The sequence below is a fragment of the Mobula hypostoma genome, chromosome 6 (assembly GCF_963921235.1).
Source record: "Mobula hypostoma chromosome 6, sMobHyp1.1, whole genome shotgun sequence".
Lineage (NCBI taxonomy): Eukaryota > Metazoa > Chordata > Chondrichthyes > Myliobatiformes > Myliobatidae > Mobula > Mobula hypostoma.
The window spans coordinates 40,569,080-40,587,178 of record NC_086102.1 but is presented as its reverse complement, the minus strand read 5'-3'; the positions used below and the strand labels follow the sequence as shown (position 1 = coordinate 40,587,178).

Here is an 18,099-nt window from a genome sequence, read left to right as displayed (position 1 = left end):
ATTCAGTTTATTGATGAAGTTAGTGCATTCCTCATCAAGGTAGATGGAGATGATTCTATCACAGTCTTGATTTGTGACTTGCTGAAAGAAAGGCACTTGAAGGGTCATGAGGTGAGGCAGATGCCGAAGGATAGGATACCTCGCTTTTACAGCCACAGCATATCACAGTAACCTCCTCAGGATGTTGATGGTAGGGGATATGGCAAGGGTAGCTGGTTAGATTCTCATGTGGGCAGTTATTAATATCATATGCAGTTAAACTGGTCTCTTTGATGGTTAGAATGTCAGGAAGAAGCTGAAGTGGAATAGCAAGTTACACACATCAAAGTTGCTGGTGAACGCAGCAGGCCAGGCAGCATCTATAGGAAGAGGCGCAGTCGACGTTTCAGGCCGAGACCCTTCGTCAGGACTGCGGGTCCTGACGAAGGGTCTCGGCCTGAAACGTCGACTGCGCCTCTTCCTATAGATGCTGCCTGGCCTGCTGCGTTCACCAGCAACTTTGATGTGTGTTGCTTGAATTTCCAGCATCTGCAGAATTCCTGTTGTTTGGAATAGCAAGTTGCCATTTTTTGGCAGAATGTACTTGTAAAGTGCATCAGCCTTGTCTATGAGGCATTTTCTAGGCCCTACATTTGTTGAGGATGGGGATGTGCTTTGCGCCACCTCCTCCTGTGAACTGTCCATTGCCATTCATGACTAGATGATACAATAGTGCAGAGCTTTTAATGGATATGTTGATTGTGAAGTTACTTAGCTTTGTATGTTGCATGCTGTTCAGCTCACTTGTTCCCAGTTCAGTAGATTGGTACCTCACTTTTAGGTATGCATGATTCTAATCTTGCAATTTTGTTTTGTACTAATTGAACTAAGGCTGAAGTACAGGTTTGATTTTAATGGTACAATGAAGAAGTCTCAGGCCAAGAAATGGTCATTTCTACTGCTGCTTATGGCATTCTGTTGCACTTATGGATGTATTCTGAGTGTACCTCATATAACAATGGAATATATCTTCTGTGTGAAGAAAACACCTCGCCTTTACAACAGATGTAGCAACAACGTTGCCATGAAGAAATCGCCAACAAGAGAAAATCTGCAGTTGCTGGAAATCCGAACAACACACACAAAATGCTGGAGGAACTCAGCAGTCCAGGCAGCCTCTATGGAAAAATGTAGAGTCGACATTTCAGGCAGAAACCCTTTGGCAGGACTGGAGAAAAAAAGCTGAGGAGTATGATTATGAAGACACGTAGTCCTCTTTTATGGTCATTTAGTAATGCATGCATTAAGAAATGATACATTATTTCCTCCGGTGTGATATCACAAAACACAGGACAAACCAAGACTGAAAAAACTGACAAAACCATATAATTATAACATATAGTTACAGTGTAACAATACCATAACTTGATGAAGAAGTCTGTGAGCACAATAAAGTTCAAAGTTTTTCAAATGTCCCACATCTCATGCAGACGGGAGAAGGAAGAAAAACTCTCCCTGCCATGCCGACCACAATCCGATTCTGAGTCATCCGAAAACTTCAAGCTCTGATCAGCTCTCTGACACCGAGTACTGAGCACCATCTCTGTCCGAACGATTCGACCTCCTTCTCAGTCGCCAAAAGCAAGTAAAGCTGAGGATTTTGAGGCCCACCCTCCAGAAGATTCACGACCACACAGTAACGACAGTAGCAAACGGGCATTTCAGAAATTTCTCCAGATGTTCCTCTGTGCTTTCACGTCCATTCTCCATCAAATCAGAATTGTCCACGGCCCCTATCTAATGAATACGATATCATTTTCGCCGGAGAGCTGCGCACGCGCAGCGCGCTGCCATCTTCTCCTCCCGCCCTAGATTTGAAAGATGGGGGGGAGGGGAGAGAGAAACACCAGGCGATAGGTGAAACTTGGAGGGGAGGGAAGAAGCAAAGAGCTAGGAAGTTGATAGGTGAAAGAGACACAAGGTCAAGGAAGAAAGAAGAAGGTGGGGGGGAGGAGCACCAGAGGAAGGTAATGGGCAGGCAAGGAGATAATATGACAGAGGGACAAGGGGATGGGAAATAGTGAAGGGGGGGTGGAGGCATTACTGGAAGATTGAGACATTAATGTTCATGCCATCAGGTTGGAGGCTACCCAAACGGAATATAAGGTGTTGTTCATCGATCCTACGTGTAGCCTTATCCTGACAGTGGAGGAGGCCATGGAAGGACATATCAGAATGGGAGTGGGAAGTGTAATTAAAATGGGTGGCCACTGGGAGATCCCGCTTGTTCTGGTGGACAAAGCGTAGATGCTCAGCGAAGCGGTCTCCCAATCTACGGTCTCATCGATGTACAAGAGGCCACACTGGGAGCACCAAACACAATATATAACCCCAACAGACTCCCAAGTGAAGTGTTGCCTCACCTGGAAGGATTATTTGGGGCCCTAAATGGTAGTGAGGGAGGAGGTGTAGCACTTGTTCTGCTTGCAAGGATAAGTGCTAGGAGGGAGATCAATGGGGAGGGACGAATGGACGTAGGGAGCAAACCCCGCAGAAAGCAGAAATTGGGGGTGGAGGGGCGGAGGGAAAGATGTGTTCGGTGGTGGGATCCAGTTGGAGGTAGCAGAAGTTTCAAAGAATTATGTGCTGGATGAGGAGACTGGTGGATTGGTAGGTGAGGCCAAGCGAAACCCTATCCCTGGTACCATGGCGGGAGGGTGGGGTAAGAGCAGGCATGCATGAAATAGAAGAGATGCGGTTGAGGGCAGCGTTGTTGGTGGAGGAAGGGAACCCCCTTTCTTAGAAAAAAGAGGATATCTCCTTCGTTGTAGAATGAAAAGCCTCATCCTGAGAGCAGATGCAGTGGAGACGGAGGAATTGAGAGAAGAGGATAGCATTTTTACAAATAGCAGGGTGGGACAAGGTATAGTTCAGTTAGCTGTGAGGGTCTGTGGGTTTATAATAGACATCGGTGGACAAGCTCAGTTAGCTGTGAGAGCAGATGCCGCGGAGACGGAGGAATTGAGAGAAGAGGATAGCATTTTTACAAATAGCAGGGTGGGACAAGGTATAGTCCAGTTAGCTGTGAGGGTCTGTGGGTTTATAATAGACATCGGTGGACAAGCTCTCTCCGGAGATAGAGACAACGAGATCGAGAAAGGGAAGGGAGGTGTCGGAAATGGACCAGGTGAATTTGAGGGCCAGGTGGAAGTTGGAGGCAAAGTGGTTGAAATCTACGGGTTCAGCATGGGTGCAGGAAGCACTACCAATGCAGTCATCGATGTAGTGTAGGAAAAGTGAGGGATGGTCACCAGTGTAGGCTGTTCCACGTAGCGGACAAACGGGCAGGCATGGCTGGGACCCATGTTGAGTACCCATGGCGAATACCCATGGCTACCCCTTTTGTTTGAAGGAAGTAGGAGGACCCAAAGGAGAAATCATTTAGAGTGAGGACAAGTTCCACTAGGTGGAGGAGAGTGGTGATGGAGGGGAACTGGTTGTGTCTGGTGTCCAGAAAGAAACGGAGAGGCCTTCCTGGTGGGGGATGGAGGTGTATTGGGACTGGACATCCATAGTGAAAATAAAATGATGGGGGCCAGGAAGCCTGAAATCTTTGAAAAGGTCAAGAGCGTGTGAAGTGTCACGGATGTAGGAAGAGACTGAAACAGGGGAACCAAACAGTGTCGGGGTATGCAGAAATGAGTTCAGTGGGGCAGGAGCAAACTGAAATGATGGGTCTACCTGGCTAAGAGGGTTTGTGGATTTTGGGTAGGAGGTAGAAACGGGAGGTGTGGGGTGCAGGAACTATGAGGTTGGTAGCAGTGGCTGGGAGATCCCCAGAGTCAATAAGTTTGGTGATGGTATGGGAGACAATGGCCTGGTGTTTCTTAGTGAGGTCCTATACAAGGGGTAAATCAGAGGAGGTGTCTGAGAGTTGGCGCTGGGCCTCCCCTCCCCCACCTTTCAAATCTACTCCTCAGCTTTTTTTTGCAGTTCTGCTGGAAGGTTTCAGCCCGAAATGTGGACTGTACTTTTTTCCACAGGTGCTGCCTGGCCTGCTGAGTTCTTCCAGCATTTTGTGTGTGTTGTCATGAAGAAATGTTTAGCCATAGATAAATTGGTGAGGATGAGGAAATAGAAATTTATTTGTCAGGTTGTTTCACTACCTACCACAGTTACAGTAGGTTTTTTAGGACATAGCCAGCACAGTAAGTAATGATCCCAACCAATGACTTTTGTTGATGGACAATGAATTAAACTGCAAATGCTAGAATCTGAACCAAAATCAAAAATGCTGGAAACGCTTAACTTATCAAGCAGCATCTGTGTTATGAAAAACAAGTCAAAATTCTTCTATTTGCGTGTGTGTGTGTGTGTGTGTGTGTGTGTGTGTGTGTGAGAGAGAGAGAGAGAGAGAGAGCGAGCGAGAGAGAGCCTTTTTTATTTCTGATGAAGGGTCTTTAAACTGAAATGTTAAATTTTTCTTTCCACAGATACTACTTCACTCGCTGAGTTCTTCCAGCATTTCTGTTTTTGTGTTGGTTATAGACATGGAAGTCTTAAGCAGAGTCTATTCCATGCCTTTGATATTTTCAGTGCTTTTTCAATGTGTTCACCATGGGTCTCGTCAGCTAAGGAAGGACGGTAGATGGTAATAGAAAGAAATTTCTCTTGCTCATTTCATTTTTTACTTGATCTTATGATGCCCTAGGTTTGGAACTAATGTGGATTCCAGAGCTACTTCCATCCTCCATGTTCCACTGTGCTAACCCCCTCTGGCTAGTCTGTCCAGTGGGTAGGACGGGACATAATAAAAGATGCTGATGGAAGATTCAGACACATTATCTATAGGATTGATTCTGAGTACACCAATGATAGATTGTGACTTGAATCATCAATTAGACAGCATTCACAGTTTGGAAACCAGTCCCCAGTTGCAGCTTCAGCTGAGAATAACCTTAGTGCTTCTGAATTTGATCCCTTGTTGATGTTGGGTGGTCCACGTGGCTGTATCTTTACTTTGTTTTCATCTAACAATTTTGATCCAACTACGTTGGTTTGGGCCTGGTGGGACATTACAGTTTTTCTCCTTTCAGTGACATTCCAGAGGGGTTTTTAATTTGGTTTTGTTGTCACCAATAGCTTACTCATCAGAGACTTCAGTGTATTTAATTAACTGAATTCAAATTGCACAGCTGCTATGCTGGGATTCAAACTTCGCATCTCTGGATTTTTTATCCGAGTCTCTGGATTACTAGTCTGTTAGCATAGTACTCCTCTGCTACCCTCCTAGCCTATTATTTGTGGACCCAACAATCTTACAGTCCAATTAGTCCATCCACTAATTCACTCCCAGTCCCTATCACAATATCCTACCTTCCATTCCCCATCGCTCCAGCTTGCCCCTGACCCGGTTTGATCATATTTTGTTGGCATGTGAAGGATAGACCCTTCCTTACTGGAGACTGTTCAGTAAAACATAAGGCATGGTCTTTCATCTGTTTTTGAAGTTTCCTGCAGAAGGTACTCAAACAAACATTTGTTGGCCAGTTTAACATACCGAAATAGATGCCTTTCAATTTTTATGTCAACGTGTGATCATTTGGGCAGTCAAACCTTTCTGTGGCAAATAAACAGGATGTCAAATATACCATCCCATATTACCTTTAAGGCTGATTACTTAATTGTTGATTTTATGATAGACTATAATTCACAAGCCATTAAGAAATTGGTGAATTTTGCATAACTCCAGTCATTTCATTTATTTAGCTTTCATATGTCTTAAACATAATCATGCTCTGTAAACTAGGGAATGGATATGGATAACATGTCATTATTGAGATGCATTTACACAGAGCTATGTTGTGTATTTTTCTGTTGTTCCTGTTAAGCCACATTTAGGGATTAGTTGAACCCTCACTTTACAATTCCTAAGTGTTTTTGAATGGCTTTGTCTTGATATGCATACTGAAGCCAACTTTTTTTTTCAGTTTGCAGTTTCTCCTAAATGCTGCTGAATAAAAACTTGCTATTTGATAGCTGGGTGCTACTTTCCTTCACTTTAGTCCATGTCTATTTTTCTCTCCCCTGCCTGCTGCTGGTGATGATTTGGCATGCTGACAGAAAATCTTTGCATGCGTGGCCTGTCTAGTTTGTACTCACTGAAACGGCTCCGTACATCTTATCAGAGTAAGTTATCCATGTCTGTAGACCATATTTTATTCTGTTTTTGATGGATGACTGATGATTACTATTGTTTGCCACACTTGAATGCAATTGGTTGAATTAATATTTTGAGTTGCAGTTTGTAAGGGAAGAGAGAGTATTATTTCCTGGTTAACCGCTCTTTTTGAAGTAGCATGATTTTGAAATATTAATTTACAATATATCACCTTAATTAAGTTGTGAAATGTATTTTGTCAAAGCATCGTATTTTTGTTACTTTCATCTATGTATAACCTATAACAGTGTGGCAAGTAAGTTATCCATTTATTAGTTTAAAAACAAAATGACATATGGTCTATAATTTTCCCAACTTTAAATAGGGTGAGTAAAAATGGTACATTGGATTCATGTCATTTGCAAGGTACATGTATCAGTAAGAGTCATGTGAAAGAGTAATACCATGATAAACACCTTACATTAAAATAAACATAGATTTTACCTGTTTTATTCTGATTTGAGTGCTGCTGTCCTTTTGCACAGTTTGTACTTATAATCCTTCTTTTGATATATCCCTGGACATTTGCATCTTAATACTATCACAAATATAAACCTTTCTAGTATTAAAAGGACATCAGACATCATTTCGTAAAAAAAATCACATTTTAAATTATGTAAATAGAATTAACATTAAGAGTTGATTTAAAAAAAAAGCAGAATCCACTGTACATAGCAAGGCATCAGACGCCAATAGTCTCCAATTTATTCAGTCCTCATAGTCTGGTATAATGACTGATAATATAGAAAATACAATATATTATCAGAAATGCAAAATAATCCAAATTAGTTTACATTGCTTCCATGTTTCTTTGGTCCAAATTTTATTCTGTAAAATGATGTTCAGCAGCATGCAAAATTCTCTCATCACTCATGGAATTGATGTGAAAATTTTTAATTTTAGAATATTCTTAGTATATAATGCTCCTGACTGGAAGAAAAGATTTAACTAATTTGGATTAAATAAAGCATTGTCTTTGAACAAAGGTGAATACATTTCTCTTTTTTGGTTTTAAGTTAATTGCACAAGTATATCACAAAGTCTTATATATTCAGTTTCTTATTTTTAGACCTTTGTTTTAGACCATCATTTTTATGAAGATGGAAAGTGCTATTCATTTTCGGCCAAAAATCCTTCTCAATGTTTTTGCTGTAGGCATACTTTCTGGCTGCTAAGACTGCTAAGGGTGGATGCATTGAACCTCTTCTATGAGTGCAATCATGGCAGAATTTGTATCCAGTAAATCTCTTCATTATATTAGGGTGGGAGAAGTTGGTGCATTTTTGTTTTGATGCTTTTCTTCCTGAATTGGATTCTAGTTTAATTTGATTAGTACTTTGAAAAATAATGAAAACCTGAGGTTGCATGTGCTCTAAGAAATATTATTATCTAATGATAACTGAGCTGACCATGATTGAACTGAGTCAGAGGTAAAAGTGTTACTGAATTAGGTTCTAAATTGAACATACATTATTCAGTTTACAGCTTAATAATATATGACACATATGTTTTAACTTGAGATGCATCTTTTGCCTCACGAATGAAACTGATAATAGCAATATCCATTTGCCACTGCCAGATATGTTTACAAAAATGCTGATTTATTTTTCTTTAGATCCTTTTGTAAAACTCTCGTCTAACTTTGTGTCTAAAATACAGTGTAAAATTGGATTTCTGTCACATTGATGGTCACGTTTTAAGGAACCATATCAAAATTCTGTACGCACTTAGCAGTGCCAAGCAGAAAAGCATTAAAAATAGAATCAAAGAGAAATCTAAATATATAATTTATTGTTATTGCTCTATCTCTTCATGATATGAAAATCTTATTGCTTTTCAGTTGCAATTTTTTTTCATTTTGCATGTGCTAGCAATAGTTTTCAATGAGCACAGTTAACAGAAGCCAATTTCAGACAAATCTGTCATTTCATATCTAACAATTCTGAATGTACTTGTGCATGCAACGCACACACATTCTCAGACAATCTCTGCAAAGAGAACAGACACATTACTGAACTTTCAAATGGTAATCCTCCTTCAGAACTGAAGACTGAGGAGGTCTGGAAAATTAGGAAAAGCTGGATTATGGTATCAGAATCTTTGCACAGAATTAAACTTCAAATGTACAACAAAGAAACAATTCATTTTGCCCAGCTAATCTAATCATGCTTGTAGCTCACCCTAGTCTCCTCCAATTCCATCAAACTATTATCATTCTATAAGCATAATATGCATTCTCCTTCTCTCCTCCCTTCATTCATTTAAACACCTACTGTGATAGAGTTCCACATTATAACCACTCATTGTATGAAAAAATGTTTTGTTTAAATCCATTTTGGATTAATTAGTCTACAGTTATGGCTATGGGGAAATATTCTCTCTGTAGTCACCCTATCTTTTCCCATCTTTGTTTCAATAAAAATATTTAAAATGTCCTTAAAAGATTTGTAGATAAAACCCAGCTAGCCTCGATGAATAACGTAATGTTTTATAAGTCATTAGAAAATTTGGGATTGAGTGTTTGTAGCAAGTGAACATGAAAAATGTGAGGGAAAGTAAGTAGAAGTGTAATCTATAGAAAAAAGAACCATTGAAGTAGAAGCACATGGCATTCTAGATGAAATGGTTCACTTCTTCAAATCTTCTCCTGTTAAGAAAAGAAAATCCAGGTTAATCAATAGTTAAATCAAGGCTTGTCATATGACAAACGTTTGATGGCTCTGCGCCTCAACTCACTGGAATCAGAAGAATGAGGGGTGACGTCATTGAAACCTATTGAACGTTGAAAGGCCTCGATAGAGTGGATGTTTCCTATGGTTGCGGAGTCTAAGACTGTTGGACACAGTCTCAGAATAAAGGATTGTCCTTTTAAAATGGAGAAGAGGAGGAATTGCTTTAGCCAGAGTGGTGAATCTGTGGAATTTGTTGCCACAGGCAGCTGTGGAGATCAAGTCACTGGGTATATTCAAGGCAAAGGTTGATAGATTCTTGATTAGTCAGGATATGAAGGGAAATGGGGGGAAGGCAGGACACTGCGGCTGAGGGAAAATGGATCAGCCATGATGAAATGGTGGAGCAGACTCGATGGGCCGAATAACCTAATACTGCTCCTAAATCTAATAGTCTAATTGCCTTATTTTTTAGTTCTGTTGCCAGCTTTGTGAATCTTTGTCTTATTGTCTCTAGTGTTCTTGTGCCCTCATTGTTGTATGGAATTGAGCATGGCAGTTTCTGGACTCCTCGGCCATGATCTATGCCAATATCTTAAGCTATCTTCAAGAACTTACAATAATATATTCCAAAAATAAATCCCAATGCTTTGTTAGTATTTAGATGATCTATAATGCTATGTCTCATAAATAGTTCATATGTATCCAATAGAATATAATAGCTGAGAACAGCAGTAGGACATGTGGCCTCTGTCATTCAGTAAGTTTTTGGCTGATCTGATATCATATCCATACTCCTACTCGTTCACAATAGCTCTTGACTCTCCAAGACATCAAAAATCTGTCCATGTCAGTCTTGAATATATTTAATTACTCATTTCAAATAAACTAACTTCAGTCACTCCATTCTGTAGAATAGAGAATTCCAGAGACTCATGACAAAAACATCCTCCTTATCTCTTGGTTGGGCACACTGTTGTTCTGAAACAATGTCCTTATTTAGCTGCATGTTGATTTTTCCATTTTGTTTGTGCTTTTGTCAATCTGCATACAGTTTGGGTAACAACTTTTAAGTTATTGGCCTGAGTTTTCCACTAGCATATTCAGCTTCACACAAAATAGCAGACTTTACCTCCTGTGCAAACATTCCCAAATGTGACTGTTCCATATTTCCACAAAACATAATGCAATATACATTCAGACAGTGTTTGATTAAATTAACTGAATTTATTTATATACATTTAGTTGTTTTCAAAAGTTTTGCTTTACAACTTTTCAAGCATTTTAATGTTTTAACATTTTCAATTATATGCTTAATTTTTAAAAGTGTTTGAGTATTTATGATTGACAGAGACAATCACAGAAACTCGTCCCTTCAACAGCTTTGCCTGTTACTTCAACCTGAAGATGTGCCATAGCATTAATTTTGGGATTTACTGTTGGAAGGACTGCTTTTTTTCCCTCAAGGCCTCAATGATCAGATTCAGCCTACTCCTCTGCTTCAGGAGACTAGCTTTAGGTTTGATCAGGTTTTGTAAGTAGACAACTGATGGTGAGCAAAATTTGGCAAACATTCCTACGGAAAATACAGGACTTAGAAATTTCAGTGAGGTTCTGCCTTTATAATTCCTAGCATCTAATACTCCTTTACCGGGATTAGTTTACTAAATCATCATGCATCATTTGTTCCAACATGACAACTAGATACTCTCCCCCTCCTTAACTGTTCTTTTTTCTAAATGCATTGAGACGTCCCCTCCCCTGCATCAATTAAACTGCTGTTCATTTGGAAACACAGTGACTTGTACAACACCTCCATGCCAACCAAGATACCTTCCTGAGTTAGTCTCTTATGCATGCATTTGGCCTATTCTGCCAGCCTGGGGTCCAAGGACCCCTTGTTTAATGGCTTTTGTCCATAGCATAAAAAGGTTGGAACCCCTGCTCTAATCTTTTCTATCCAAGTACCTTTCCTAGTGTCTTTTAGTGTTTGTAATTGTACAGTATGTGTCTCCTCACCTACTCTGCCAGTTCATTCCATACACCTACCACCCTCTGTATGGAAGAACTTACCCCTCAAGTCCCTTTTAGATTTTTTTCCCTCTTACCTTAAACCTGTACCCTCCGGTCTTAGCTTTCCCTACTGTGGGAAAAAGACTGTAACAAACCATGCACCTCATGATGTTAATAATCTCAGTACAGTCAACCCTCAGCCTCCCTTGCTCCAGGTAAAACTATCCAGTCCCAGCAAATCTTTGTGAATCTTTTCTGCACCCTCTCTTAGCTTTATCACAACCTTCCGAGCAGAACTGTACAGAATATTCTGATGTGCTCATAATGTCTTATACAATCATACCATAACGTCTCAACTCTTGTACTCCATGCCCTGTCTAATGAAGACAAGCATGTCATATGCCTTCTCCGGCACCTTGTCTACCTGCATCACTACTTCCAAGTAACTGCACTTTTTCCCCTCAAGGTCTGTCTGCTCTACATGCTCACCAGAACCCTGTCATTCCCAATATGCATCACCGTATTTGTTTGAGTTATATTCCATTTGCCATTCTTTTGTCCATTTTTCTAGCTGATCTAGGTCATGTTGTAGTTTTAAGTAACCTTCCTCACCATCCACCAAACCACTAATTTTGGTGTTAACTGCAAATTTATTAATTAAGTCACCTACATTCTCACTGAAGCTGTTACATATAAGACAAATAACAATGAACCCACAGCACCAGTCCTGACAGCACACCACTGCTCACAGGCAAAACACCCTCATTTCCTTCCACCAAACCAATTTTGTAACCTGTTGGCTAGCTCACTCTGGATTTCACGTGATCTAAAGTTCCAAACCAGCCCACCTTGCAGCACTTTGTCTTGTCCCCGACCACCTAATTATGAAATATCCTATGACTAAAGTCTCTCCATCTTCATATGATTTCTTTTCTACAGATTTTCTGCTTACTTTCACAGGTGTGGATTGCCTTGCACCTATAGGACTTGAGTAATCTGTGTTCAACCTTACTGAACACCAGGACGGTGATCCCCTGGCCTCTGTTATTGAGAGTCATCTGGTCATCTCAGTTTTCATATGATATTTTCTGGCTAAATTATTGTAAACAACCTGCAGATCAATCAGCATGAGCTTTGTACATTTGGAGACATTTGATAGGAAAGCCTCATTAGGTGTGAAATCTTGCTACAATGCTGATAGTTTATTTGTCTTTGTTTATTAATGTATTTGGTTATTTGTTCATTGTTGAGCTATTTTGTCTTTTAAAGTCTAGATTTGCTAAATAGCAGTATGTGCTTTGATAAATTAGAACTGATTGTAAATAATTATTTTCAGTTAACAATTACTTTGTTTTTGCACACCTCTGATTGACCTTCAGAAGATGGTAGTGATCAATTTTCTTAAACCACTATAGTCTTTGTTATATTTTTAGATAAGGGAGATCCAGGATTTAGACCCAGTGATGTTGAATGAATGGTAATACATCTCTATTTCACAATAGCATCAGGACTTGAAGGAGGACTTCCCAGTGAAGGTGTCCACATGCTCCCTTTTCCCTGGTATTACTTAAAGATAGAAATTAGCAGTTTGGCAGGATGGTGTTGGAGTACTCTAAGCAGGTAACTGCAGTTGTGGATGGTACAAATATCAGGCACGGTCTAGCTGTGATAGAGGGTATGAAACTTCAGTGATAGGTGGCATGCCAATCAAACAGACTACTTTCTCTTGAAGTTTGGGAGGCACTGTCCTCCAGATAACTGAAGATTGTCAATTTTCTATGTTGTGCCTCATGGGCTATAAAAGGGTTTTAGGGTGTCAGGTGTGAGTTGCTTACTGCAGGATACCCAGTTTTATGTGGCTGATTCAGTGACATCTCCTGGATATTGATGGTGGAAGAACGAGGTGACAGTGCTGCCACTATATGTCATGGGGTGGTAACTGCAAGTTTGATTCTCTCGTGTTCAATGAGGTATGACATGGCACATTTTTAGAATTGAAATGAATCCCCGTCCATTGTTTTGGTTTTGCGATAGCACACAAATTTTAGTTAATTTTTCATGAAGCTCTGAATGGATTTGAAATGTTTTCTCCATGGTATTCAGCAACTTCAGTTTTACCAGCAATCCCTGATCATGTTCTGCCTAGGCAGTTACTTTTACCTCACATCTGGGACTCAGTTCTTTGGTCCACATTTGAATGAAGGTCGTTATGAAGTTTGGAGTCAAATGGTCCTGGCAAAACCAATGAAAAGATTATTGGAGTGTAGGTACCTTTCATCACTTTGGTCAACGCTGAGCAGATTATGGGCAAATGCACTCTGCTTGTTAGCATTGTCATTGAATCCTTTCGACTCTTTATTGAGGAATGAGAATCATAGTTTACCAGTAATTAGATGAGCTGTATGTGTCTCACTTTTTGTGAAGAGGACATAGCTGAGCAATTTTCCACAATGTTGAGTAAATGCCAGTGTAACAATTGTATTGAGAGAACTTGGATAAAGACATGGCTAGTTCTGGAACACATAGCAACAATGGGTTCTATAGCAACACATACAAAATGCTGGAGGAACTCAGCAGGTTAGGTAGCATCCATGGAAATGAATAAGCAGAATAAGTGTTTCGGTCCAAGACTCTTCTTCAGGACAGGACAAGAAAGGATAGAGGTCAGAATAAAAAGGTGTGCGAGGTGGGGTGCATTGGGATGAATGATAGCTAGAAGGTGCCAGAATTCAAAAGGTCCATAGACTTTTCTATATTCAGTATTCTCAGCTGCTCCTTTATATCACATGGTGTGAATCAAATTGGCAGTTGTCTGGATTCTGTGATAATGGGGAGGATCTCAGAAGAAAGCCAATGTGAATTATCCATTGGGCAATTCTGTCCAAAGGTGGTTACAAATGCTTCAGCCATGTCTTTTGCATACACATTCTATTGGTGAGGATGAGGTATTTTTGGAGGATAAGTCCTGTTGCTCATAGCTCTACTTGTGTCCGAAGATACTCTTGCAGTACCCTTTGAAGAGTAACCAAGAGAATAAATGAGGCAAAGGCATTGGATATTGTCTATATGATTTTAGCAAGGCCTTTGACAGGCACTGACATCAGTTGGAAGATTTGGTTATGTGGTATCCAGGAAGGGCTAGCTAAGGGAATACATAATGGTAGGAAGTAGAGGGTGAGGTTGTTTTTCGGACAGGAGGCCTGTGATCAGTGGCGTGCCACAGGGACAGGTGCTGGGCCCATTGTTGGTCATCATTTCTGTAATAAGCTTGGATGGGAATAAATAAGGCATGGTTAGTAAGTTTGAAGATGTCACTAAAATTAGCAGTGTCACAGACAGAAGGTTGTCAAAAATGTCAAATCAGGGAGGTCAAATCAGAGTAGATTAAAAGACAGAGAATGGTAGAGCCCTGGGCAGTGTTGTAGAACAAAGCAATCTCAGAGTACAAGTACGTAGTTCCCTGAAAATGCCATCACAGGCAGACACCTATGACTGTATGGCTAGGCAGAGCTCAAACGCCATCTATAAATTTGCCGATGACACGACTGATGTTGACAGAATATCAGATGCTGAGGAGGAGGCACAGGAGTGGGAGATCAGCTGGTTGAGTGATGTCGCACTAACAACCTTCACTCAATGTCAGTAAGATCAAGGAATTGATTGTGGTCTTCAGGAAGGAGAAATCGAGGGAGTGCACACCAGTCCTTATCAAAGGATCAGCATTGGAAAAGGTGAGCTGTTTCAAGTTCTTGTGTGTCAACATCTCTGAAGATTTATTCTGGTCAAAACATATGGATGCAATTACAAAAAAAAAGCAAGCATATCAGCAGCTATATTTCATTAGGAGTTTGAGAGGATTTGGTATGTTATCAAAGACTTTAGCAAATTTCTACAGATGTCTATAGAGAACATTCTAACTGATTGCATCATCACATTGTATGGAGGGGCCACTGCACAGGATTTGAAAAAGCTGCAGAAAGTTGTAAACTTAACCGTTTCCACCATGGGCACCAGCTTCCCCAGCATCGAGGATGTCTTCAAAAAACGATGCCTGCATCTCCGAGGGCATGTTCCCCTTTCATCCCTACTATCAGGGAGGTGATACAGGAGTCTGAAGACGCACACTTAATGTCTTAGGAACAGCTTCTTCCCCTCCGCGTATATATTTAATATGTGTGTATTGTGGATTCCAGTTAATTGGGACACATCAGGACCAGGACATTTTAGTTCAATTAAGTGGCTGCCCCAATTAGCCAAAATTTGGCAAGTTAGCGAAGATGAAAATAAGGTATAAAAAGACAAACTACCATTTAATTGAATACAAATTATGTATTTAAATGAAATACAGAACAAATTTGACCATTATCCATCTATTATAGTACTATAGAACTGTGTATTAGTTCCTAATAGTTGTTGACAGAGGAATTCATCCAGTGTATGCAGCTGTGTTCTTTTGATTGACTGTAAATGAACGAAATCAGCACAGACATCTTGTGCAGCCTTCATTGCTTTCCTGCATGAAGTAGTGTCATATCCAACAATAAATTTCCAGCTGCCGATATATGGTGGTAGGCAGATGACTTTTAATTTGGTCCAATATGGTAATTTTTTTCCTGCTAGTATCAAACCTTTTTATGGCATCCTGGCAAGGGACTGAACTTTTTAAAGTCCAAATTAAAACAGAATTGTCAAAAATCACTGCTATTTGAATTGGCATCCATCAGCCCAAGTGGATAACATAACACAAGTACATGGAACTGAAGCTATTTAAAGGCTGTTTGTTCTAAGCACAGTGTTGTATCTAACAGCCACACAAGTGCACGTGATTGACGCTTGTTAGAAACTGTTCAGCAACAGTCTCGTGTCCCAATTAAGTGACATAGTGTCCCAAATAAACAAAAGGAATCCTGGATATTTTCTTAATTAGTTTTTGTTCTTTAAGAGTTGTTCTAAATAAACAGCAGAACTGATTAGACAATGGCCCAATTAACCGGACTCCACTGTGTGTGTGTGTGTATTTTTTTCTCTTATTGTAATTTATAGTTTTTGTTTTAATTTTATTGCACTGTCCTTTGGCAAAACAATAAATTTCATGACATAAGGCAGTAATTCTGATTCAGAGTGGTGAAGAAAGTGTTTACCTTCATCAGTCAGGGCACCGAGCATGGGAATTGAATTGCTATGTTACATTTGTACAAGATGTTAATGATGCCACACTAGGAGTATTGTGCACAGTTTTGGTTACACTGTTATAAGAAAGATGCCAATCAGCTGGTAAGAGTGCAAAGATGATTTACAAGAATGTTGCCAGGACAGGAGAGCCTGAGTTATAAGGAGAGGTTTGGTAGGCTGGGAGTTTATTCATTGATACATAGAAGACTGGGAGGTAAATTTATAGATGTATATAAAACCAAGAGGGACATAGATAGGGTGAAAGCAGACAGTTTTTTTTTTCTTGGGGAAAGGGAATCAAAACCTAGAAGAGTGTAGGTTTAAGTTGAGAGGGGAAATATTCAAGAGGTACCTCAGGCAACGGGAGGCTGGTGCATTTATGGAATCAGCTTGCAGAGAAAGTGGTTAAGGCAGGTACAATAACAGCATTTAAAAAGCACTTGGACTGGTACATGAATAGGGAAAAACTTGTATGGGCCAAATGTTGGTAAATAGCACTACCTTTGATGTGCATTGTGGTTGGCATGAGTGAATTGGGGCAAAGGGCCTCTTTTGTGCTGTGTTGTTGAGGCCCTCCATTGGTTGAGGTTGCCCATGTTTGTTGCATCCCAGCAGTCTATGGGATATGAAAGCCAGTATACAAGACAGAGCAGTACAGATCAAGAGCAAGCTGTTACCCATGCATGAGCCCCCCCCACCCCTCCACACAGCTGATGAATGCAAAGGAATGGCAGAGGCCAAGACCATTTGGCACCAGTGGCATTGCCAGTCACTGCTGAACTCAACAAGCCTACCTTAGGGACTCCAGCTCCAGATTTTTCCTTGGGGTATACTCCTGAAGCCTTCCCCATGAGTAGGTATTGCTGCAAGGCAGCGGAGGTTTGAGATCAGAGTTTTCTTTCTCCTAGATGAGCTGTTGAGCCCCATCTGCCCTAAGTCACTGGTTACCCACAAAGTGAAAGGCACCAGTAACCCACCTTTGACCCTTCTCCTGTCAGTAGAAACAGTTCTGCCGGGATTAGTAGCTAAGCTACATGTGAAGGCCAGGAGATGGATTTGGTTGTCAGAGGCTATTTGAGACACACGCCATTGGGAGCATTTAATAGGTAGTGGGAGCTTAAACCATAACACCATAAGACGTAGGAGCAGAATTAAGCCATTTGGCCCATTTGGTAGGAGGAGAAGATGGCGGTGTGGCGCGACGCAGTGCGCGCAGCTCTCCGGTGAAATTATATGGTATTTGTAAGTAGGATGCCGTGGAGAATTCTGATTTGATGGAGACAGACGTGAGAAGCACAGAGGAACATCTGGAGAAATTTCTGAAATGCCCGGTTTGCTGCCGCTGCTACCGTGCGATCGAGAATCTCCGGAGGGAAGGCCGAAGGCTTTGCCTGCTGCTGGCGACTGATGCTGGGATCAAAGCGTTTGGCAGAGATGGTGCTCGGTACTCAGTGTCGGAGGGCTAATCGGAGCTTGAAGTTTTCGGACGACTCAGAGTTGGACTGTGGTCGGGCATGGCAGGGAGAGTTTTCTTCCTTCTCCCATCTGTGTGAGATGTGGGACTTTCGAAAGACTTTGAACTTTTTTACTGTGCCCATGGCCTGTTCTTCATCAAGTTATGGTATTGTTGCACTGTTGTAGCTATATGTTAAAATTATGTGGTTTTTGTTAGTTTTTCAGTCTTGGTCTGTCCTGTGTTTCTGTGATATCACACTGGAGGAATATTGTATCATTTCTTAATGCATGCATTACTAAATGACAATAAAAGAGGACTGCGTGTCCTCATAATCTAATCTAATCTAATCAAGTCTGCTCCACCGTTCAATCATAGCTGATCCTTTTTTTTCCTCCTCCTCAACCCCATTTTACAGCCTTCTCCTTGTAACTTTTGATGCCATGTCCAATCAAGAATCAGTCAATCTCTGCCTTAAATACACCCATCAACCTGGCATCCACAGCTGAACATGGCAACAAATTCCACAAATTCACCCACTGGCTAAAGAAATTTTTCTGCATCTCTGTTTTGAATGGACACCCCTCTATCTT

The 18,099-nt window shown here is 40.7% G+C and overlaps 1 protein-coding gene across 10 annotated transcripts in view; it reads left to right on the top strand.

Moving 5' to 3' along the window:
- stxbp5l (syntaxin binding protein 5L) overlaps positions 1-18,099 on the top strand; it is a 348,597-nt gene that overhangs the window by 240,511 nt on the left and 89,987 nt on the right. For 6 of the 10 annotated variants that reach the window (XR_010018308.1, XM_063050646.1, XM_063050645.1 and 3 more), the window contains one exon: positions 6,103-6,168. The exons of the other annotated variants lie outside the window; for them this stretch is intronic. Coding sequence is in view for 5 of the 6 variants with exons in the window: in XM_063050646.1 (XP_062906716.1) it covers positions 6,103-6,168 (66 nt within the window). In the remaining variant the exon portion in view is untranslated. The remainder of the gene's footprint in view (positions 1-6,102; positions 6,169-18,099) is intronic. 10 annotated transcript variants of the gene reach the window in all.